This window comes from Suricata suricatta, chromosome 14 (genome assembly GCF_006229205.1).
Source record: "Suricata suricatta isolate VVHF042 chromosome 14, meerkat_22Aug2017_6uvM2_HiC, whole genome shotgun sequence".
NCBI classification, from domain to species: domain Eukaryota; kingdom Metazoa; phylum Chordata; class Mammalia; order Carnivora; family Herpestidae; genus Suricata; species Suricata suricatta.
Window position 1 is genome coordinate 77384754 of NC_043713.1, and position 21657 is coordinate 77406410.

At 43.7% G+C, this 21657-nt stretch overlaps 1 protein-coding gene across 3 annotated transcripts in view; it reads left to right on the plus strand.

Moving 5' to 3' along the window:
* MED13L (mediator complex subunit 13L) overlaps positions 1-20619 on the plus strand; it is a 291102-nt gene extending 270483 nt beyond the window's left edge. For 2 of the 3 annotated variants that reach the window (XM_029922323.1, XM_029922324.1), the window contains exons 23-31: positions 605-793; positions 4829-5052; positions 5250-5392; positions 8507-8665; positions 10227-10403; positions 11579-11736; positions 14136-14297; positions 16340-16452; positions 17765-20619. In XM_029922323.1, the coding sequence (XP_029778183.1) occupies positions 605-793; positions 4829-5052; positions 5250-5392; positions 8507-8665; positions 10227-10403; positions 11579-11736; positions 14136-14297; positions 16340-16452; positions 17765-17897 (1458 nt within the window). In that variant the 3' untranslated portion in view covers positions 17898-20619. The remainder of the gene's footprint in view (positions 1-604; positions 794-4828; positions 5053-5249; positions 5393-8506; positions 8666-10226; positions 10404-11578; positions 11737-14135; positions 14298-16339; positions 16453-17764) is intronic. The other variant, XR_003902583.1, reaches the window with a different exon arrangement.
* Positions 20620-21657: the final 1038 nt, after the last annotated feature.

Consider the following 21657-nt stretch of genomic DNA (forward strand, 5'->3'; position numbering starts at 1 on the left):
AAAGGGAACAGGGTAATTTCTAAGTGTCTGTGACTTGACCACCAAGATAGCACCTCTTCTTCCATTGCTGGTGTACCTTCATGGTAGATGACTTCCTTAGGTCATCTAAGGAAGTAAGACTGAGTTGTAATATGTTTGGCATTTATATTCTTTATTTTACTTACTTTTTTAAAGTGTATTTATTTTGAGAGAGACTGAGCATGAGTGGGGGAGGGGCAGAGAGAGGGAATCCTAAGCAGGCTCCATGTCGTCAGTGCAGAGCCCAAGACAGGGCTCAAACCCACAAAACCGTGAGATCATGACCTGAGCTGAAATCAAGCAAGAGTTGGATCTTCGCTTGAATGATCGAGTGATCCAGATGCTCCTCCTTTACCTATTTTTAAGATTTTGTTTTTAAGTTATCTCTGCACCCAGATGGGTCCCGAATTCCCAACCCTGAGATCAAGAGTCACCGCTCCACCGACTGAGCCAGCCAAGTGCCCCTTCTATATTTTAAGACTATAGTTCCCTGCCCTGATTGGCAAAGAACTCATGCCGTTTCATCCTCCAGCTTTCCTGTTAGCGCATCCAACCCCAGCTCCTGGTTCTGTTTGTGTTTGCGTAGATCGTGCCTTGCCAGTACATGCTGCAGACAATGAAGGACGAACAAGTGTTCTACATCCAGTGCTTGAAGTCCATGGCGTTTTCAGTGTACTGCCAGTGCCGGCGCCCTCTGCCCACACAGACCCACATCAAGTCCCTCACGGGCTTCGGGCCTGCCGCCAGCATTGAGACGACCCTCAAGAACCCAGAGGTGGGTAGGGGCACAGCAGACATTTCAGAGAGAGCATTTTTATTCCAGAGACGCAGACCAGGCACGTTGGTTGCTTGGTTGGTCATCTGCCTGGATTAAGAGTGGTGGGTTTCTTTGATCCTTAATTTAAAATACAGGAGATACTTCTCTAAACTTGTAAAACTTGGGGGAAAGAGGCAAGCAAACTCTCAGTGTTTTTTAGATGTAGGACCTAAGGCAACAACATACTTAGCACTTTTACTTAGTGATGCTTGACTTTTCCTATGTTTATTTTGTTCTTTATTTTTTGAAGCTAATCTGTGTGTCGAATCATGAACTCTGCCTTCCCCAGCTCTTTCTGTCCTGGTATCGCAGTTGTTTGTGGATGCAATCACTCCACGGGGATTCTTCGTTTTATGCTGCACATACTTACAGGAGCTTGCTGTCCCCTCCCCGGTCTCCGTGTTTTTTCTCTCCATCTTCTTACACCTGCTTCCCACAGATGGGCTCCTCTCGGGGAATCTGAAAACACCAGACAGAAGTTGTACACTTCTCTTATTCTCCTAATCACTTTGTCCTGAAGATAGATGAACAGGGCAGTATTTAGAATTTTCAGAGCCTTCCGAAATCATTTCCCACAACTTGTATTGCATGGAAGATCACCCGTTAATAAAAGCCAGCAAATACCTTTTCACCAGAAAAGAACTTGAAAACACCAAAAAGTGCTGATTTTAGTTGTTGATGTAAATTTTTCTGGAAGACTCACTGAAATGCTTATCTCTTGGGTGAGTAAGAGCTTAGGGAAAACATGTGGCCTCTAGTTGGTAACTCACTTGTCACTTGGTTCAGGGCAGGCTGGTCCATCAGAAGCAGTTACTTAGCCGACACCTACATCCACTTTGTGGCCGTGTACAGCTTCTGTCTCTGTAGGTCGGTGTGTTCTTTTGAGTTTCAATTTTTTCCTTCTTGGAAGCAGTTCATCTATTTTAGTTCATCCATTAGCTTTTTCTAAGATAAGGGGAAAAAAAAAGAATTTATTTCTACTTGTTTCTTCTTTTGTCTCCAGAAATTGAGGTATTGCCTTTCTTTATAAACTTAGACTCTTAATTCTTTACCTCTTGCGGTTATTCTGCAGTTCAGATGCGCTCATTCCTTCTGCTTTGATGAGGAGTTACCACCATTTCAATGATCGCTGATAATGTTCTGCACTTTCCTGGAGGGGGGTGAAGGCTGAGTACCTATATTAAGATGTCCTCAGTGTCACCTCAGAGTCATAGAGATTGTAACACGCTGGCAGAGCACCATCAGCAGTTCATGAGATAACGTGAGGCTCAGATACAAATAAATGGCAAAAAATATGCTTTCGTTTCCCTTTAGCTTTGGAAAAGGAAGAGAAATAAGTCATTTGTCTTCATTAAAAACCGAAGAATCAAATGTTCTGAATGTTTTCTGAGGTTTGTAAGATTTACTCGTAGTACGGTCGTGGTTACTGCCAAACGCCGCCGCTCCCTCAGTGTGCAGCGAGAACGTGGCGACCAAGGCAGCCGGCCCCTGTGCCCAGGGGTCCCAGGTCCCCACCGTGCTGCGGCCTTACGAGCACGTGTCATAGAAGAAGGAACGGGTGTTAGTATTGACCATGAAAGTATTGGAAAAAAGCCTACTGCTGCTGTCACTTTGGATTTTCAGAGAATAGCTGGTATCTCAAAAACAGTTGGGGAATAATATTTTACCTGGTGATTTATCACAGGCTCTCTACTGCGTCTGAGATGTTCGACATTTAACCTTTTACTTTATGCAAAACTTTGCAGGCAATCTCACCTGGACTGTTTTGTCTTACTTTGTTTGAAAGCTTTATTGAGACCTAATTCGCATATCCTAAGTCACCCTTTTGCAAATTGTACAGTTTGGTGGGTTTTAGTTTATTCACAGAATGGTACAGCTATCGCTGCTGTCTAATTTTAGAACATTTCATCAGCCCAGAAAGAAACTGCATACCTGTCAGCAGTGACTCATTCCCCCTCCCCCACCCTCGGCAGTCACTAGCCTACATTCTGTCTCTGTGCAGTTGCCTGTTCTGGACATTGTGTATAATCGGATCCTACAGTCTGTGATCCTTTATGTCTGGCTTCTTTCATTTAGCCTGTTTTCTGAGTTCATCCATGTCACAGCATGTGTATTTTATTTCTTTTTATGGTTCAATAATAGTCCCTTGTATGGATATACCACATTTTGGGTGTTCATTCTTTGGTGTAGGGACATGTGGGTTTTTCCACTTTTTAACCATTGTGAATAATACTGCTATGAACATTTGTGCGCAAGTGTTTATGTGTAAAATGATTTCCATTCTCTTGGTAAATACCTAGGAGTAGACTTTCCAGGCAGAGGGAGAATGAATGGATCAGTGATAAGTTTAGCTCTGAAACTTTGAGCAAGTTATTGAGTATCTCTAGGCCTGTGTTTTGGATCGCTTAAATGAAGGAATTGGATTAGATTCTGTCCCAAGTCTTTATTTTAGCTTTAAAATTCTATAATTCCATTATTAACTATTTTAAGGTACCTCTGTCCATATAGATGTATAAGTTCAGGGGTCAGCAACTATGTAGGTACAGTCCAATCTGTAGCCTGTGTTCGTATGACCTGGATAAGAATGATTATTACGTTTTTAAAGAATGTTTCTTTCTTAATTTGAAAGAGAGAGAGTGCAGGGGAAAGGGGCAGAGAGAGGGAGAGACTCCCGTGCAGTCTTGATGCAGGGCTAGATCTCACAAACCATGAGATCATGACCTGAGCCGAAATCAAGAGTCGATGCTTAACTGACTGAGCCACTCAGGTGCCCCAGAATGATGATTATATTCTTGAAAAGAGAAGAATGCTCTTAAGAGACACCCATAAAGCCTAAAATAGTTACTTCTCTCCTTTAGAGAAGTTTGTTGGCTGCTACTGTAGTTTATTGTTGAAATGTGTATAACAGCTGTAAATAATGGTGACAATGAAATTTTGTCACAGTTAAACTATCTACAGTGTTTGTTTTACTGGTAACAGCTAAGTTTTGATTTCTTCAATCACTCACACACACACACACACACACACACACACACACACACACACAAGTATAATTTACACACTGAAAAACACCCGCTTGATGAAGTTTCACTAAATACAGCAGGCGACAAGCACAAGAAACAAAACGTAAGAAGCACCGAGAAGCCTCCTTACTGCCCTTCTGGTCGTTCTGTCAGTAGGCAGTGTTCAGACTCAAGGCAGCAAAGTTTCGCCTGGTTTTGACTTTCATGTAAATTGAGGCCCATGATTTAGTGTGTGTGTGTGTGTGTGTGTGTGTGTGTGTGTGTGTGTGTGTGTGTGTGTCTGTCTGTCTGTCTGTCTGTCTGGCTTCTTTTACTCAGTGTTGAGATTAATCTGTTCTGTTACTTGTAGTGGTAGTTTTTTCATTTCCTTGCTGTTTGATACTCTGATTGTGTAACTATAACACAGTCTGTCTTCCATTTTACTGTTGATGGGTATTAGGCTAATTTTTATTTGGAGCTATTATGTTAATACCTGTCCTTTGGTAAACATATATCTGCACTTGATTGGGCCACAGGATATGTGTGTTTGACTTTAGGAGATATTGTCAAACCCCTTTCCAAAGTGATTCATCACCATGAGTGTATGAAAGTTCTAGGCACCCCCCCCCCCCCGTTCTCACTGATATTCAGCATTTTTTTTTTATTTGACTTTCTGATGATGGGTATGTCGTGGTATCTCATTGTGGTTTTAATTTCTGCTGTCTTGATGACTAATGAAGTTGGGCTAATTTACTTACTAAAATAGTAATTTCTTTTAATAATTAAAAGAAACATTGGTTTGATTGGGGTTTCCTAGCTGATGTCACTTACACAGTCTTTGTTTTCCGTTTTACCATTATTGTTTACATACGATAGATTGCCCCGGGGGAGGCTGTCATCATCATTCCCTACTGGTTTCAAGTACTATTCTGGGTTTTGTTGGAAACGTTGAGTGGTTTTGTGTTGACACTGACTTTTATTTTGATTTCAGCGACCCAGTCCAATCCAGCTTTACTCCCCTCCTTTTATATTGGCCCCAATCAAAGACAAGCAGACGGAGTTGGGAGAGACCTTTGGGGAGGCGAGCCAGAAGTACAACGTGCTCTTTGTAGGCTACTGTCTGTCTCATGACCAGCGCTGGCTTTTGGCTTCCTGCACTGACCTCCACGGGGAATTGTTAGAGACTTGTATTGTAAATATTGCTTTACCAAACAGGTGAGGAGCCTGCGTGTTCATGCTACCTATGAATCAATATCGTGCCTTTCCTCAGATATGAGTCTTTCTGATTTTCCTGTCTAAATGCACCAGGTGCCATGTGGTGGGTAGGTTCTTTAGAATTTTCTGAGCTTTGTCTTACTAAGTGATAACTTTGACTCATTTGGGGACCCCTTCCCCACTTCTTTCTTTTGTAGATCACGGAGGAGTAAAGTATCTGCACGTAAAATTGGACTACAGAAGTTATGGGAGTGGTGCATAGGTATTGTCCAAATGACATCTCTGCCCTGGAGAGTTGTAATCGGCAGACTTGGGCGGCTTGGCCATGGTGAGCTTAAAGGTGAGAGACTCCGAAAGCAGTCAGCGCAGGGAACAAAGGGAGAGCGTTGAACTAATGTCCCTAACTGAGCTGAAAGAGAAAATGGTAAAGTTGGTAGTCAGAGTAAAGCACATTTATATTTTTTTATTCTTTTAAATATACAGGGTAAACCAGCAGGTTTTAAATTTTTCATCATCAACAAAACGATTTAACCAAAGGAGTCTTAAACATTGAACCCCAATATATAAAACAGAAAAAAGAATGTACTAATATAAAAGTGAAATTCAGTAAATTAGAATTTTGAACATTTGTACTGGGTCAGTGAGATCAAGTCACTTTTAACATGAAAATTTAAAGACATGGATGATAGTAGGTCTACTGTTGACTTAGGTTTCTTTTATTGTTTCTCGTGATTGATGGTGGTGTAGTTCGTGTTTGGTTTGGTCACATGGGAGCAAGGCAGTCCTGGTTTACAAGGACCAGTACGTGCAGGTTGGAATAGGCTTTACTCACGTGACCACTGTCTGATATTTTTCAGCCTGGAAGCTTAAGAGAGCAGACTTTGTGAAGTTGTCGGCCCACATATACCTACCAGCTGCTAATGTTTCCCATCCTAAGGTTAACAGTCAGTCAGCAAAGCACTAAAAGTAACTAACAACACGACTGACCGATGGACCGACCGATGTACCGGTGGCGGCAGCCTTGCTTGGCTGTGAGCCCAGCTCATTTGCTGTGTAGTTTAGCTACTCTACATGAGCAGCATGCACAGGCCTCCATTATTTTTTTAAAGCCTTATTAATTAATGACACATTTATAAGAAGTTCAATATATACACAGAGAAGGGGGAAGTTTCCTTCTAAGGTCTACACAAAAACAAAACGCCACAGATCAACTTGGTGGTTTTATGCATGCAGGTATATTAGAGCTGAGTCAGCAGACTTTCTCGGTAAAGGGCCAAGTAATAAATATTTTCAGCTTTGCAGCCAGCTTGTCACTATTGTAGCTTCTCAGCTCTGCCATTGTAAAATGAAGGGGGTTTGGCTATGTTCCAATAAAACTCTATTTACAAAAATAAAAAAGGTGGTGGGCAGGATTTGACCTGCAGAGCATAGTTTGTGGACCCTTGCATTAGAATCCATATATTGTTTCTTTGCATCAAATTTATACCAGGTATTTGTGGAGCCCCTGAAATAAAACCCCTGACACAATCAGCATGGATTGTAGCAATTGCCCTAGTCAGTGAGCTATCAGGATTTAATAGCAGTTTATCATATATTAAATTACAGTAGTATTAGGTAACTATTAGGTATCTATTGTGTGCAGTTTTTTTTTAACTAATTATACTGTGGGCCAATAGAAAATATTACCCTTTTCATTTTTTAAAGAATATCATACTTATAATGAATCTTCTATCAGTAGCCTGGAGGTCTGATGCATTGGGGGATTCATCATTTCATTTCTGTCAGAATTTCTCTCCTCTCTCCTGGTAGGCCTTGAAGTCAATCTTATCTCTTAAAGGGTTTGAGCTACTCTTAACCCTTGGGAAAAGTTAGAATATAATAGAAAAGGAGAAGACAGGATAAAAATGTAGCCTTGTCTAGTCAGTTGGTGTCTTGGATAGTTATTAAGGCCATTGCCTTCCCTTGTATAATTTTTTAGTCGAGGCACTCTTCTTATCTCTTACAGGAAAAGAAGTGTGACTGATCCCATCAAAAGGTTGAGAGGGACAAAGGGATAAAGACCCCAGGAAGAGCCTAGTGTATAGGAAATCAGTTTACCGATCTGCATTTCATTCTCTTGGGGATCCAAGGCCTGCACCACATTGTATTTCTGTGAAACAGTATCATATGTGAGCCTATAGGGTTCAGTTAGCTTTGTGAGTTTCTGTTTTTTATCACCAGAATGTGATAAAAATACAGACAATGCTTTTCCTTTCTTATTTGGTTTCAAATCCAAAACTCATGCCTGTGTGATTTTCCTATAGTTTTTATTTTTATTCTTTTTATTTTATTTTTTTAATTTTTGAGACAGCGCATGAGTGAGGGAGGGGCAGAGAGAGATGGAGACACAGAATCCGGAGCAGGCTCCAGGCTCTGAGCTGTCAGCACAGAGCCTGACGCGGGGCTCTAACCCATGAACCATGAAGATCATGAAGTCGGACACTCAACCGACTGAGCCACCCAGGCGCCCCTGATTTTCCTATAGTTTTCAAAAATAAATTATTCATGACTTGGCCACTTTTATTTCAGCTACTTCAGTTTGAGGTTTTTTAAGAATAAGAAACAAGAGTAGGTTGTTCCTTTCACCTCTTCCAGGGTGAGCAGTGTATTTGAAACAACTATGTGGGAACGGAGAGCCTGTAGCAGAGTGGTCTTTCATTGGTGGCACACGGTATGACAGCAGTGTGCCGCCACAGGGGTACCGCAGCTTCACCTGTGTTGGGGGTCAGGGGAGAGGACGAGTACTTTTCCATTCCTTGAGTAACGTAACCCTCTACAGGTCTCTGAGTAGACATAGTACTTTTGTGTGGAGGCAATAAGCAACCATTAGAAGACTTATTGCCAGCATTTTAATCTGAACAATCCGTGTCACATCATTTGGAGCACTTCACTCACACCCATTGTTTATCTGCTCTGTTGGGCCTTTTAAGAAGGGTTCCCCTTGTTTCTGCTGGGCTTGCCTTCCCTGGAAAGAGTCAGCCTACAGCAGTAAACAGAACTGAGGTCTGCTCCCAATTGCGCATTCTTCCAATGAAAAGGGCCGCTCAGGGCAGTGAAAGAGCCAGGCCTGGAGAAAGAGGAGAGGAGAGGAGAGGAGAGAGGGTAGGACAGACTGGTTTCATCACCAAAACCATATGAAGTGCCCACATCTGTCTGGGTCTGCGCTGGGCTCTCCCAGTCATTTCAGACACGATTTCAGCGTGCGCAATAGTAGGCCTTTGTTTCTTTGTTAATGAAGTGTAAGAGAGGTCAGGTAACATTTTCTTTATAACAAGGAGAGGAACCTGTGCAAAGCCTATTCCCTTTGGGGCCCAGTCCTGGAAATTCAATTACGAGGAAAATCTGGTAAAACGCTCAAACCTCCTATCAATATGAATTTCTAAAGACTGTGTACAACTGTGATATTTGATTTCAGATTGGAGTATCCTCCTTGGAGAATGTTCACTACAGACAATCAGCAAACGGCTCAAGGACGTGTGCCGGATGTGTGGGATCTCTGCCGCAGACTCTCCTTCTATTCTTAGTGCCTGCCTGGTTGCCATGGAGCCCCAGGGGTCCTTTGTAGTGATGCCAGGTAAATTTCTTACCAGTTTCATTAATTAGGTATCTCATCAGTTCAGTTCATTCAATCTTAAAGTCTACAGACAAATGTAGACCAGATCTTTATTATCTCTGTGAGAGAAGTTGGTACTTAGGGTTCAAACATTTGCTCTCTTCTGAGGGGAGTGGTCTGTGATTTTGTCGTCTTTGTTGAGCATAGTTTGGAAGACAGTGTAAGTCCCAGATAGGACGGAGAGCTCTTAGAGTCACGGCCGGTTACTGTAGCCTGACCCTAATTTGTGGTTGGTGTCCGAAGATCACCCTCCAGAGACCATGACGTGAACACACCTTGACCGTATTTGAGTGTGCTTTTGAAGACAGATATTTGACAGAATCTCTAAGCAGCTTCGAGAGGCTATTTAGAGTGTTTCTGACGTGGTTGGGAATGAGTGGTGAGGCAGATGGAGGGGAGAGCGTCGGCAGCACCGTGTCTGGCCTGCAGGACGCTCTCTGCAGACGAGAGTCCCTGTGTGGGGTAGACAAAAGATTGTGGCCACAGAAGTTTCAAAAAATTAGCAACTAAGCTCTTATAACTTTTTAGCTAAGCAGTTTTATACCTTTCTTTAGTCTGCTCTTATCCTCCAGTTATGTCTCTGATCACATGGGAGACGCTGTCCCTGTAAAAACCAGTCACGTCATGTGAGAGGATGTGATTTGTCGTCAGTTCAGTGAGAGGCAGATGTCCTGTCTTGGCCTCATCAGGCCCCAGGTTAATTGTTGCCTGCACCACTTGGGCAGACGTCAGAAGGTCCTTGTGCTCTGTCCTCGTGATGAAATGGGGCTGATAGTTGCACCTCAGGAGGCTGTGATGACCGAGTGCGGTGACGTCAGTGAGGAAAGAGCTCAGCACAGAATCGGGCACACAGTAAGCCTTCAGTAGTCGCTAGTTGTAATCATTATTCGTTGAATGGTTCCATGTCTACAGAATTGTATCCTTCAGAACTTTGTAAATTGTGAGCAACCACAGGAAAAAGAAAGTAAATTTATTTTTAGAACTACTTCTTAAATAAGTAGTTAAAACATATTTGGTGGTGGGGCGCTTGGGTGGCTTAGTCAGTTGAGTGTCCATCTCTTAATTCCAGCTTGGGTCATGATCCCAGGGTGGTGGGATTGAGCCCTGTGTTGGGCTCTGCGCTGAGCTTGGAGCCTGCCTAGGGTTCTTTCTCCCCCTCTGCCTCATCACTCACACACACACATGCACACAGACACGCACATGCTCCCCTTGTAAAATAAGAAATAAGAAATTTAAAAAAAAAAAACATTCAGTGGGCTCAGTCTAATTTTACCTTACCCTTTCCCACGTGCGCTGAGGCTTGGGTTATCGTCCCTGTGCTTAGAGTCCGTCTCTTTGAGGATATTTGAGGTGAGGTAGAACTTGCGACGAGCATCCGTCCTGTTAGTTGTGTCAGACTCCTGTCTCTCCAGGTCAGGCCCTCTGCAGTTATTCACTGATGCGCGGAGGGAACGGGGTCCACTTCTCCATCTCTCTCCTCTCTCTCTCTCTCTCTCTCTCTCTCTCTCTCTCTGTATTAAAGACGCCGTCACGATGGGCTCTGTGTTTGGCCGGAGCACCGCCCTGAACATGCAGTCGTCACAGCTGAGCACCCCTCAGGACGCCTCCTGCACGCACATCCTGGTGTTCCCCACCTCTTCAACCATCCAGGTGGCCCCAGCCAACTATCCCCACGAAGACGGGTTCAGCCCCAACAACGGTGAGTGCGGAAGGCACGGACGGACAGAGCTCCAGGTCCCCTCAGGCGCAGAGCTGAAGGGCTGCATTTGGTGCCCTGCCGCACGTGTTGCAGTAAACACCGTGTAGAATAGGAAGGGGGATTCAGAGTTGGAGAAGTCTGTTTGGCTTTGAAGATGTGGGTATACTATTACCGAGCCCAAATAAGTGTTTTCCTCTCTCACATAATTAGTTTTCTGTTTATCACTAAGGGCAAAAACTCATAGCCGGCTGGTAGTGTTCTGCACGTGGGCGCCCCTCTTGCAGTTACTCCTTGGTGATCTGACTGGAGATGGACAAAGACCACTAGGCCAGTAGGCAGCAGCTCTTGTCTAGCAATCGGTGGGAACCTAATTGGCTCTAAAACAACTCCTTATTTGATAATTCTTAATCGGTGTTTTTGGTTTGCATATCGATTAAGGCAGTTGTTAAGTAGTGGTTATTTATAACCGTAAAATGCTCAGTATTATGTAGCCATTTGCATTGTTTTTTGAAGAATTTTTAATAGCTACCAGAATTTACTCCTGTTAAATGGGGAGAGGAAAAGGATTCCAGATTTTATATGCAGTATGATCAAAGTAGAATAACGATATGAGAATTGTAGCAAAAATGTTCACAGTAATTGCGTTCTGGGTGATAGTTTTCCCTTTTATACTTCTCTTTCCAAATTTTCTGTTGTGCGTGTACCTTACTTTTATAATGTGGGAGTGGAATAGGCTTCCAGTTTCAGGGCAAGTTCACACCTATTAACATGCATTAATTCAGCCTCTGGTATTTTAGATGCTAATTGGATGCATAGACAGAGTCTGACGTTTCCCGGGATGGTGTCAATTTTAACTTTGTTTAATAATTGAATTGCTTCTTTAGCTGTTTTGCCATTTTTTAATGTGCCTTTGGAGGCATTACAGAGCGTGGAGTTTTGTTTTATGTTCTTTATTCTCCAGTCTGTTAATACTTCACATTAGAAGGTCATTGGACAGCATACAAAATGAAAAAACGATCTTCAGCACTTCACATCCAGCAGACACGCATTAAATCTTACCACGTTGTTAACAGCATGCACTTGTAATGGTGATGGGCCAACAAAACAGCAGGTTGTTTAAGTTGCAGATACAGATAATTTTTTAAATCTTGGTGCTTTTTCTCCCTCCTTTCCAGATGACATGTTTGTCGACCTTCCTTTCCCAGACGATATGGATAACGACATTGGCATCCTAATGACTGGCAACCTCCACTCCTCTCCCAACTCCTCCCCAGTTCCTTCCCCAGGCTCTCCTTCTGGAATTGGGGTGGGCTCTCACTTCCAGCACAGTCGGGTAAGGATGGTCTGAAGTGGGGCCTCCGGGGCAGCCGTCCTCCCGAAGCGGGGTCGCCTGCCTCTTTGCTCCGTGTGCCTTTCTTCCTGATGGTCTTGGTCCCTGGTGTGAGCGAAGTCCGTGTGGAAAAGTGACTCTGTAGTTGTTCTGTTTCGAATGAAGGCAGGAATTTGAAAGAAATGGATGATTATTCCTGAAAATGTTCCTGATGAATATGTTTCATCAGCAGGAAGGCATTTTGCAATGACTGTTTTCTTAGCAGAAATTAGTTCTGGTTGGTTGCTACTTCCCAGGTTTTTTGTTTTTGTTTTTGTTTTTTTTGCCAAAATAGTGGCTTTTCAGAGGCTAGTTCAGTGGCCCTGCTTTTTTAATACGTAAAATAACCGTGCTAATTGAAGAACACATTGTTGATGGTTGATTATTCTGAAACGAGGCTTACTGTTCTTGTTTCACATCCTGGTGCCTTTATTTATACAGCTCCAGCCTTTTCTGTAGCTAGATGCCAAAAATGGCAAGGGCCCACAGAAGGTTGATTTTGGAGAAGTGTCCAGATTAATGCCCTAGGATTAAGGCAAAACACCAGCCTTACACCCAGTTTCACCTTTAAATACCCCAGGGATATTGGAGGTGGATTAACAGAGGATTGAAGAGTTAAAGGTTCTGCTAAACTTGTGTTAACTTTGTTTAAAAGCAAGATGATTCATGCCTTATCACTCTTTTGTACCTTCTGTTTAAAATATGAGCTAGAGGGTGTAAGACATAGAAAAACGGCTACATCTAATATCTTAAATGGTGCAGGTAGAAACAACTCTGCTCACACTCATTTAGACACAGAGTTGTAGTTAGAGGACTTAGGTTTCTGTCTGTGGAACTTTAATTGCCAGCCTGGAGTTCACTGAAGGACAGTCCAGAGAAAAGATCCACAACGTTCGTCACAGAGCAGATAAAAGCAGGGAAGAGCAGCTCCGTAGGCCCCCCTCGTGGAACTGCCCTCCCCCATTTCTCCTCTCTAGAAGGAAGAGGTTTTGAGTGTGTTTATTTCTGCCAGATTCACTTGCCAGTTAGTGACAGTTTATTTGTTCTTTGGGGATTGTTGTGATAGGAACCAAGTTCACAGATTTTATGTTAACTAGTTGTAATTTGGGATTAATGTGAATTCTAGAGGCAAATAGCATAGCAACCAAGAGTGGGTGCCCTAGAGTTTGGTGAATGTAGTTCAGAGTTACAACTGTACAACCTCTAGCTCTATGACCTTGAACAAGCTTGCTTTGCCTTTCTCAGCTTTAGTTACCTTATCTGTGAAATGGAAATAATAGCAACTACCTTTCAGTAGCGGTGGTTGTAATTTCGTTTATCCATTAACAAAGAATTGGTCATTGAAGTATAATGTTAGTTTTGTAAGAAACAGAGGTTTGCTGTATTTTCTGCCTCTGTTGAGCCTCAAGCCCGAAGTCTGTAATTGAATGTCAGAGTTGAAACAGCACTGTTCTGAAGCAAGTCAGGTGGCCTTTGTCAGTCCCGAGCACCTGCAGCCTGGTGACCCCCAAGAGGCTTTCAATATTTCCTCTTTCTGAACCATTGAACATTCTTTGATATCCGATTAAGACATTACAACAGGGAAAAGAACTTGTTCAAGGTTGGAGAAAGTTTTTGTTTTTTACCCAACTTAGAATTAATACAACTTGGTATAATAGTTGGGGATTATTTTTCCCTCAAAACAAGAAAACAAACGATTCCTTATTAATGCTTGCATAATAATAATTGCATAATTGCTTTCAACCCTCAAAGCCAGCTAAAAGAATCAAAGAGGAGGAAAATTCCAGCTGCAGAAATGCACAGTCAGGCTCTTGCATGAGTCTCGTGTTTAAGGAGATTGCTGAGAATTCAAACAAGGCCTCTTCAGGAGCAGATCTCCCCCTGCTGGGAGGGCGGGGACACTGGCGCCACACAGCGGTCAAGTGTCCTGTTGTCCTCATGCCCCTCTATTAACATAGACGGTCAGGTGCATGTGTGTATTTTGGTTGGTTGCTGGTGAAAGAGCACCTGGGTGGGGGTGCCTTCGGCTGCCGGAGTCCATTCTTCCACCTGTAGTTGGACGCCTGATGCCACGGAACACATCAGACATTTAGCAGAAAAGATACCAGAGCAAATACATCTGTATTTGCTTCACTGATGTAGTTAGTTTTGCTGGTACCTTCTGCCTGAGTTTTCGTCTGAGGTCTGTCCATGCAGCAGACCGTGCCTTCCCTGTTGACCTTTCTCCGACACCTGACATTTTTGAGTGAAAAGCTGTCAGAAGGGGGACTGTGGTGTGCAGAGGGACTTGATAAAAATTTGATTTGCAAAGCTTTAGTCCAAGTGGTGAACACTGACCATGCTCTTGGGACGTTGTTTTCCAGAGTCAGGGCGAGCGTCTTCTTTCTAGAGAGGCGCCTGAGGAGCTGAAGCAGCAGCCTCTGGCCCTTGGGTATTTCGTGTCAACTGCCAAAGCGGAGAACCTCCCCCAGTGGTTTTGGTCGTCGTGCCCCCAGGCTCGGAACCAGTGCCCCCTCTTCCTGAAGGTTGGTTTGGTGTCCTGTTTGACGTTTTGGGGAGGAGGGACTTAGGCTGGAATTTGGGCTTGGTTCCAGACCTGTGTCCGTCCCCAGTCTCACTGTGCTCCCGGTTTCTTTCACATCTCCTCCCACTCTGAGGACAGTTTAATTACAGTCACAGGTGGGAGTTGGATTCAGGAGAGAAACCCAAACCGCATCACAAAGAAAACAATCATATTAACCCCAGGAGGAGACTTTGTGGGGCCCACAGGGCACATGCGGGGTGGACACGTGGTCCTATGCAGCAGTCTTTCTCCCCAGTCCACAGCGCATTCCCATTGGTGAAGTTCACGTGGTGGATGTGATCCTAATTGGCTGAGCCTCCCCCACCCCCCAGGTGTCAGCTTTCTTATTAGAATAGGGCAGGAGGCAGCTAAATTTGTTTTTACATGCTCCTTCCAGTATGTGTCTGGGAACCTTTTAATGCAAATTAAGGGTTAAAACACAAGATCTCCCACTTCAGTTTGGATGAAAGAACCTGGAATGAAATCCATACCTCACCCACAGATTGGCAAAGGGCCTGAAGTTTGACAACATGCTCCATTGGCAGGATGGCCCTGGTGCCAGTAGGAAAGCTGAGTGGCGCAGCCCCGCACGCTTCCCTCTTGATGCAGCAATGCCACCCCTGCAAATCTGTTCAGGAGACACTGGCACCCCAAAAATGATAAATGTAAAACATGAGAAACACCAGAACCGTCTACCAGTAAGGAACTGGTCAAATAAACCAGCACATCCACCCAGTGGTGTGTTAGCTATCCACAACAGTGAGGATGATTATAATATAATCATTGTATGGACTGTAGATTACCTTGTAGTAATCGATAAGCTGTGTGCAAACGCACACGCTCACACACGCACACCCCTACTTGTATTTTCTAAAAGGAATAACGGAAGGGTAAACTAAAAATAATTGAAGCGGTTTCTTCCAACTAATGGCTGTAACATATTATTATGGAATCAGGGAAGTTCTACAATGTAAGTCAGTGTCACCTTTGTTTTGAAGTAGACTTGTCAGTATGAACCTAGATTTATTTTTTCCTCTTACGAAAGGCACACACATTTTTTAGCTCTGTCCACTAGAAAAGCTTACGAGCAGTGACCGTATCGGTAAACAGTGCTCTCGCTGCACTTGGTGGTTCGGAAGTCCCGTTTATCGTTTGAAAGAACCAGAATTCCTTTGAAGTATTGACTGATTGTAGGTCTGAAGTAAGAAGTCTGCAAGATGAACCTAGGGTATATTGTCACCCTAATAGCAAGGAAGTCACTTAAGATAATTAGAGTTACTTCAATGGCCCGCCAACTAGAGGTTTCCCATTGCCCAGGGATGGGACAGTTTGAACATAAAAACGAACAGTGGTAGCAGTAGATTGAAACGGATACATGTTCATAATTGTGCCGAAAACCAGAATATTTTAGCCACCCTTTGAAGCTACTAGAGCAACAACTCACTAATCTGAAATCTAAACAATAAAGCATTTATATTAGCTGTCCTTTACACACTGCCTCTCTCCGCTGTCTAATGAAGTATGCTAGAGCCATGGCGGGCGAGGCACGGAGGGGGCGCGCTGGGAACCCGAGTGACCAGCCATGCTGCGCATGGGGCTGCTCACATTCATGCCTCTCAAGGTGCGCTAAGGACCACATAGCGTCAGCCATGGCATATGCTTGCACTCTGTGCCCCTCCCTCCCCACAAAAGACTCTGAGCCTAATTGAGCCTCTAGATCTATCCACTCATGGGCAGTTACGCTGGACACCGTGTTAAGCCACCACCATGGGGGCACAGTCAGCCGTCTCCACACTGGAGTCGCCGGGGCCTTCTACACATGAAGACCTGAAGAGGCACATTATCCGATCATTTGTACTGCCCTGGGATCTGCAGAGCTAGCTTTTTTCCACAACTCTGGGGTATGGAGTTACTTGGGATCACATCGGTGTTACAGAGAGCGTAAAATTGAGGCTCCAAGGAGCCGGGAGGCCGGGAAGCTAACTGTGTTTGTTCTTTTCCCAGGCTTCACTGCACCACCACATTTCTGTCGCACAGACGGATGAACTTCTCCCCGCCAGGAATTCTCAGCGGGTTCCCCATCCCCTGGACTCCAAAACCACGTCTGACGTTTTAAGGTAGATTGGTTTAAGGCAGAATAGTAGCACAGCTTGCGGTGATCGTCCTTTAGTTTTGTTTTTCCAAGGCATTTACTTAAACTGTGGAGAAGGAGCCTTTCATGCAGCGGAGCACCGTCTGCTCGGGCAGTGAGCGCTGCATGCAGCCCCCCCGTTCGAGCCCCCTGTGCGAGCACTGCTCAGGGAGCCTGGTATTCTTGGTTCAGGTTGATGGGTGTGTGCACGTACAGTTGGCCTCGCTTCTTGTTTAAAGGAGACATTTTATGGTGATGAAAATAGGTCAGAATTAGGGGGTGGGTTAGAAGTTAGTGTTAGAAAAAGTGGGTTAGAAGTTAGAAGTCAGAGCCTGGGACTTAAAGCACTTGGCTTTGAAAGCATTTTTTACTCCCTCGACATAGATTTATATAAATATAATTAGAACATAAATTCTGCAGTTGGGAAGTATCTCCCAGAAGTGTACACTAATTCTCTTGCACTTTGGCAAAGCATGAACATCTCTATGTATCTTGAGGAAATATACAAGCTTTTTCTGGGGTTTGCTAACAACTCTTGGTTTAAAAATTTTTTAAGGTTTGTTTATTTTTGAGAGAGAGAAAGAGACAGAGTGTGAGCAGGGGAGGAACAGAGAGATGGGGAGACACAGAATCTAAAGCAGATTCCAGCCTCTGAGCTGTCAGCACAGAACCTGACATGAGGCTCGAACTCACGAGCCGTGAGATCATGACCTGAGCTGATGTCGGCCACTTAACTGACTGAGCCACCCAGGTGCCACTTGTAATAACTCTTAACTGATTTAGAAATTACAGTTAAGTGAGAATCCAGTCCACATGGTTTCTCAGGCTTCCAGGGTGGGTAGTGCGGTACTGTCCAGTGGAAGCGTAACGTGAGCCACATATCTAATTCAGTTGTTCCAAATAATAAAATAAATTGCTGCAGTTAATTTTGATAATAAATTTATCAATTTCATCAGAAATACATCCAAGTAATATCAAGTATACAAAAACCAGTATCATTTCAATAGTTAACCCATATAAAAATATTCATGAGCTGTCTCACATGCTTTTTCAAAATAAAAATTCCTTGAAGCCCAGCACCTGTGTTCCACAGACAGCATATCCGAGTCCGCAGGTGGCCGTGGCGGCCGTGCTGGACAGTGCAGGTCCAGATGAAGTGGGTGCAGGGGGGAAGAACCGCGGGGAAGCTGGGGCAAGCGAAAGGTCAGCATCGAGCCTCTTCCTGCCGCCGTGTGGAAGGTGAGGCTGGAGAGCTGTGCCGTGGCCCGTGCCCCTGACCTGTGCGCCCTCTCCGGCAGGTTCGTTCTGGAGCAGTACAACGCACTGTCCTGGCTCACGTGCAATCCGGCCACCCAGGACCGCACCTCCTGCCTTCCCGTCCACTTTGTGGTGCTCACGCAGCTGTACAACGCCGTCATGAATATACTTTAACCGGCAAAGCACTTGTTCTCTCCGGCCCGGTCCCTCCTCCCTGCAGCCTCAGTCCCAGGAACCTGCTACCCTCTGCGGATGCCCCACACGCTCTTCTTGAGACCCCTCTCCACAGTCCTGCACTGTGACAACTCCCCGGCGGGCACGTGTCGTCTCTGCAGTGTTCATGACCAGAGGGACACCGTGACACTTCTCTCACAGACCTGGAAACTTCCATAAGCGCTGACTTTTCGCCGGTGTTCTGGTGTGTGCGGCCCCAAACCACTGGTCCACAGGAAGTTTTTGTTGTTGGTGGTGGTTTTTAAGAGGGAAACAGAAGAGACAGTATCCTTTTGCACAAGAGTCTGTGTTTCCAGCCTCTGTTTAAAAACAAGGGCAGTTTAGCCCTTTGGGATGAAATCCTCTAGCTGTTGGTGTACGGCCTGTGGGTTACCTGAACTCCATCATCTGGAACTTTTTAAAAATAAGAACCAGCTCAAGTTATGATTTCATGAAGGGGTTTCTGTCTGTCTCCCTGGCGGTCCCGTCTAGATCCCTTGGCATGAAGGCTTTGGTTGACTTCATTACCTGTGTGTAGATACAAAAGGTCTGGAGACATCTTCATTTTGTTTATTTATTTTAAGTTGTTTTGTCATATGTTTTTTGTGACTTTTAATTTTTTTAATTCATGAGGACCAGGTACAGTAGCTGAAACCCAACTCAGACCCACCATAGGATTCTTTGACTACATACCTCTGTCCTAGAAGCCGGAAAAGGAGTGAGAACAGATTGGGGAGATATGCCTAAAAAGTAATATATTCAAACCCACCCAGCAGTAGGCTTTACTAAGAACAAACTGGGTAAAACATTCTGCCATGTTTCTTACTAAAAGCGGCCCGCGTTTCGTGCAGGATAACATTTTATACAGAAGGCGTCGAGCCCGGCCCAGAGCCGCGGAGGCAAGGACCTCCCTCATTTTTATAGAGTCACACCGGAAATCTGTTTTCTAGTGAATTCTTACTGAAAGCCGGGTCTCTCCTCTCATTAGATCAAAGGGACTCATGTACATATCATAATTGAAAGTGTTTGCTCATAAAATCAGTTATAAATATGGTGACTTTTTTCTGGACCATAGGAATATTATTTCAAAGAAATATTACAACTTAACCATTAAATTAGTACTTGAAGTTGAGCCTTGTGGTGGGACTTTTTTTTTTTAATGCCTTTCTAAAACATTAATGGCTAATTGAAGTATTTTATGACTCCTCATTCCAGGCCCAAGAGGGTTGTCTTTAAGACCCCGTTTCTGACCCTGAAGTCACGGCGCCTTCTGCCTGAGGGCGGTGGGCATGGGCTTGCCTCCGCTCTGGTCAGGCTGTTGAGCTCTAGTCATCTGTGGAGAGAATCATGCAGATTTTAAAGTTCTTCCAAGAGACTTCCATATCCTGGTTATTAACAAAAAAACAAAAAAAGAAAAAAGAAAAAAAAAAGAAAATGTAATAACTGATATGATTTTGTAAAAGTATTTTTCTTGAAATAATCTAACGTTTAAAACATTATATTAAAAAAATGTTGTGTGGTGGGAATATGTAAGCAGAGAAATAACTTGTAAATGGATAATTTTATTCTCTGTACCACCAATTGAGGGGGGTGACTTTCGCAATGTATAGGTTAAAAAAATCTGATATATCGAACCGTTTGTATCTAATGTGTACAGTGTAAAATTGACTTTAAAAATATTGCAGTGCTATTTTTTCTTAATCAGAAAGGAAAAATTCTCAAGGCCTTTTGAAGAGCATAAGATGATGAAGATTGTAAACTTGTATAAAATTATCTTGGTGAGAAGACAAATTGTAAAGTAGATATTTGTAATCTTTTACCACTTTGGGGTTGCTTTTTTTTTCCCAGAATTCATCAGAACTTTGAATTTTTTTTTTAGATATGGGCTGTTTTTAATGCAGGGGCTTTTCTTCCCTAGAAACCCAATTCTAAGCAAAAAAATGAAAAAAAACCACAAAAAAACAAAAAACCCCTACAAAAATTAAAAAAAAAAAAGGCAGCAAAGGGTAGTTTTCATCTGGTGTCTTTTATTTAAGTTTTTTAAGTTAAGAAAAGCTGGTGACATATTTATACGTTTTTGTGCAAAAATAAATGAATGGCAATAGATTTTAAAAAATCTTATTATGTACTTCTGTGTGAAAAAGTCTGTATAATATTTCCCTTAAATATGCATTATTTTACTTGTGAGTTTTTTACTGAATTAATCTGAAATGTACAAGCCCTGGATTTGCTACAGAGTGAGAAGTTATTTTATTTTTTTTTATTTTTAATTTTGGAAATTCTGCAGAAATCAGAACTCTTACCATGGTTTGAACTAAAAGGGGGAAATGGGGAGGGGCGGGCCGGGTCGTCCAGCATGCTCGTATGTATATTTCAGAACCTTTTTTAAATGTAAAAGCTGTACATTTCTGGGAAGTTCTGAATTTCTTTTGTTTCCTTTTTTCCTTCAAGCATTTTGCAGTGAGCTTCTTTTATATATAGCAAACAATTTGAAAGAATACAAAAATATGTGAAGTTCATTTAAGACTACAGTATGGCGCTGGTACCGACACTAAAAGACTTTGATAAAGAGAAACAATACTAAAAGGCCTCCATTTTAAATGTCATTCATATATACCTTGTGAATGAGAGCTATATACTTTTACACACTTTTTTAGAGGAATAAATTATTGAATTACTGAAATTTGAGTGGCTTTTTTCCCCTCCCATCCTGCCTTTGTAACAAACTCTGTAAGCCTGTTCAGGAGGTGTGTGTGTGACAGAGTGAGCAGCCCTCGGCGAGTAGCCAGCTCTCCCCACCCCAGAGGCAGGTGGGCACAGCTTCTCCTGCCCTGGCCGCCCTCACCCGCTGCTCTCGGATGGCACCCTGTGTGTCCTGCCCGGTACTGCCGCGCTCCTAGAGCAGTGCTCGGAGCCTGCGGGCGCACACACACACACACACACACACACACACTGCACTCCTAGAGCAGTGCTCGGAGCTTGCACACACGCGCGCACACACACTGCACTGAATTAGGAGCCCTTGTGTTAAGTTCTTCAGCGATTTTGAGGAGGTCAGATCTGTGTCTCCCAGCTCTCAGATTGTAGTCAATCCTAGAACACATTACAAGTCTGTTTTCCACTTCCTTCCTCTTCATGGTCTTGGGCCAGTTTCTTTTTGATGCTCCTTGGAAACAACATCCCTCCTTGCCCTCTGCCCCATCCATAGGCCGGTGAGGGTAGTGTGCCATCGGACACACCAGGCACAAGCAGGGCTCTGGTGGACCGCGTGGCAGCCAGCGTGGCGTTTGCCTTGGGTCCCTCCAGGAGGAAAACCCGCAGAATCTCTTGCTAAAATGGTAAACCCCAGGACTTGGCAGAGCTTACAGAGTTTGAATAAATTGAAACCTTGCTTTTAATATTCCTCCATCTATTTAGAAATACACACATTGTTCTGAATTTAATGTCTGAATGTAGAGGTCCAGCTGTTGACACTACTCAGCCTCCATCATTTTATCTGCAAACGGGGAACAAGGCTGAGTCTATGAGAAACGCTTTGGGCGGGCAGCCCTGTGACCACGTTGTTACAGTTGTACCACTGAAGGCGGCGAAAAGCAAGGCCACATTTCCATTAGCAGACCGCATTGGCGTCTGTCTCTCAGTTGCTGCGGCTGTTTGCCTCAGAAGCATTATTAAACAGCCACGCATTTCCTACGTCCATAGTATTCAGGCCAGTCCTCTT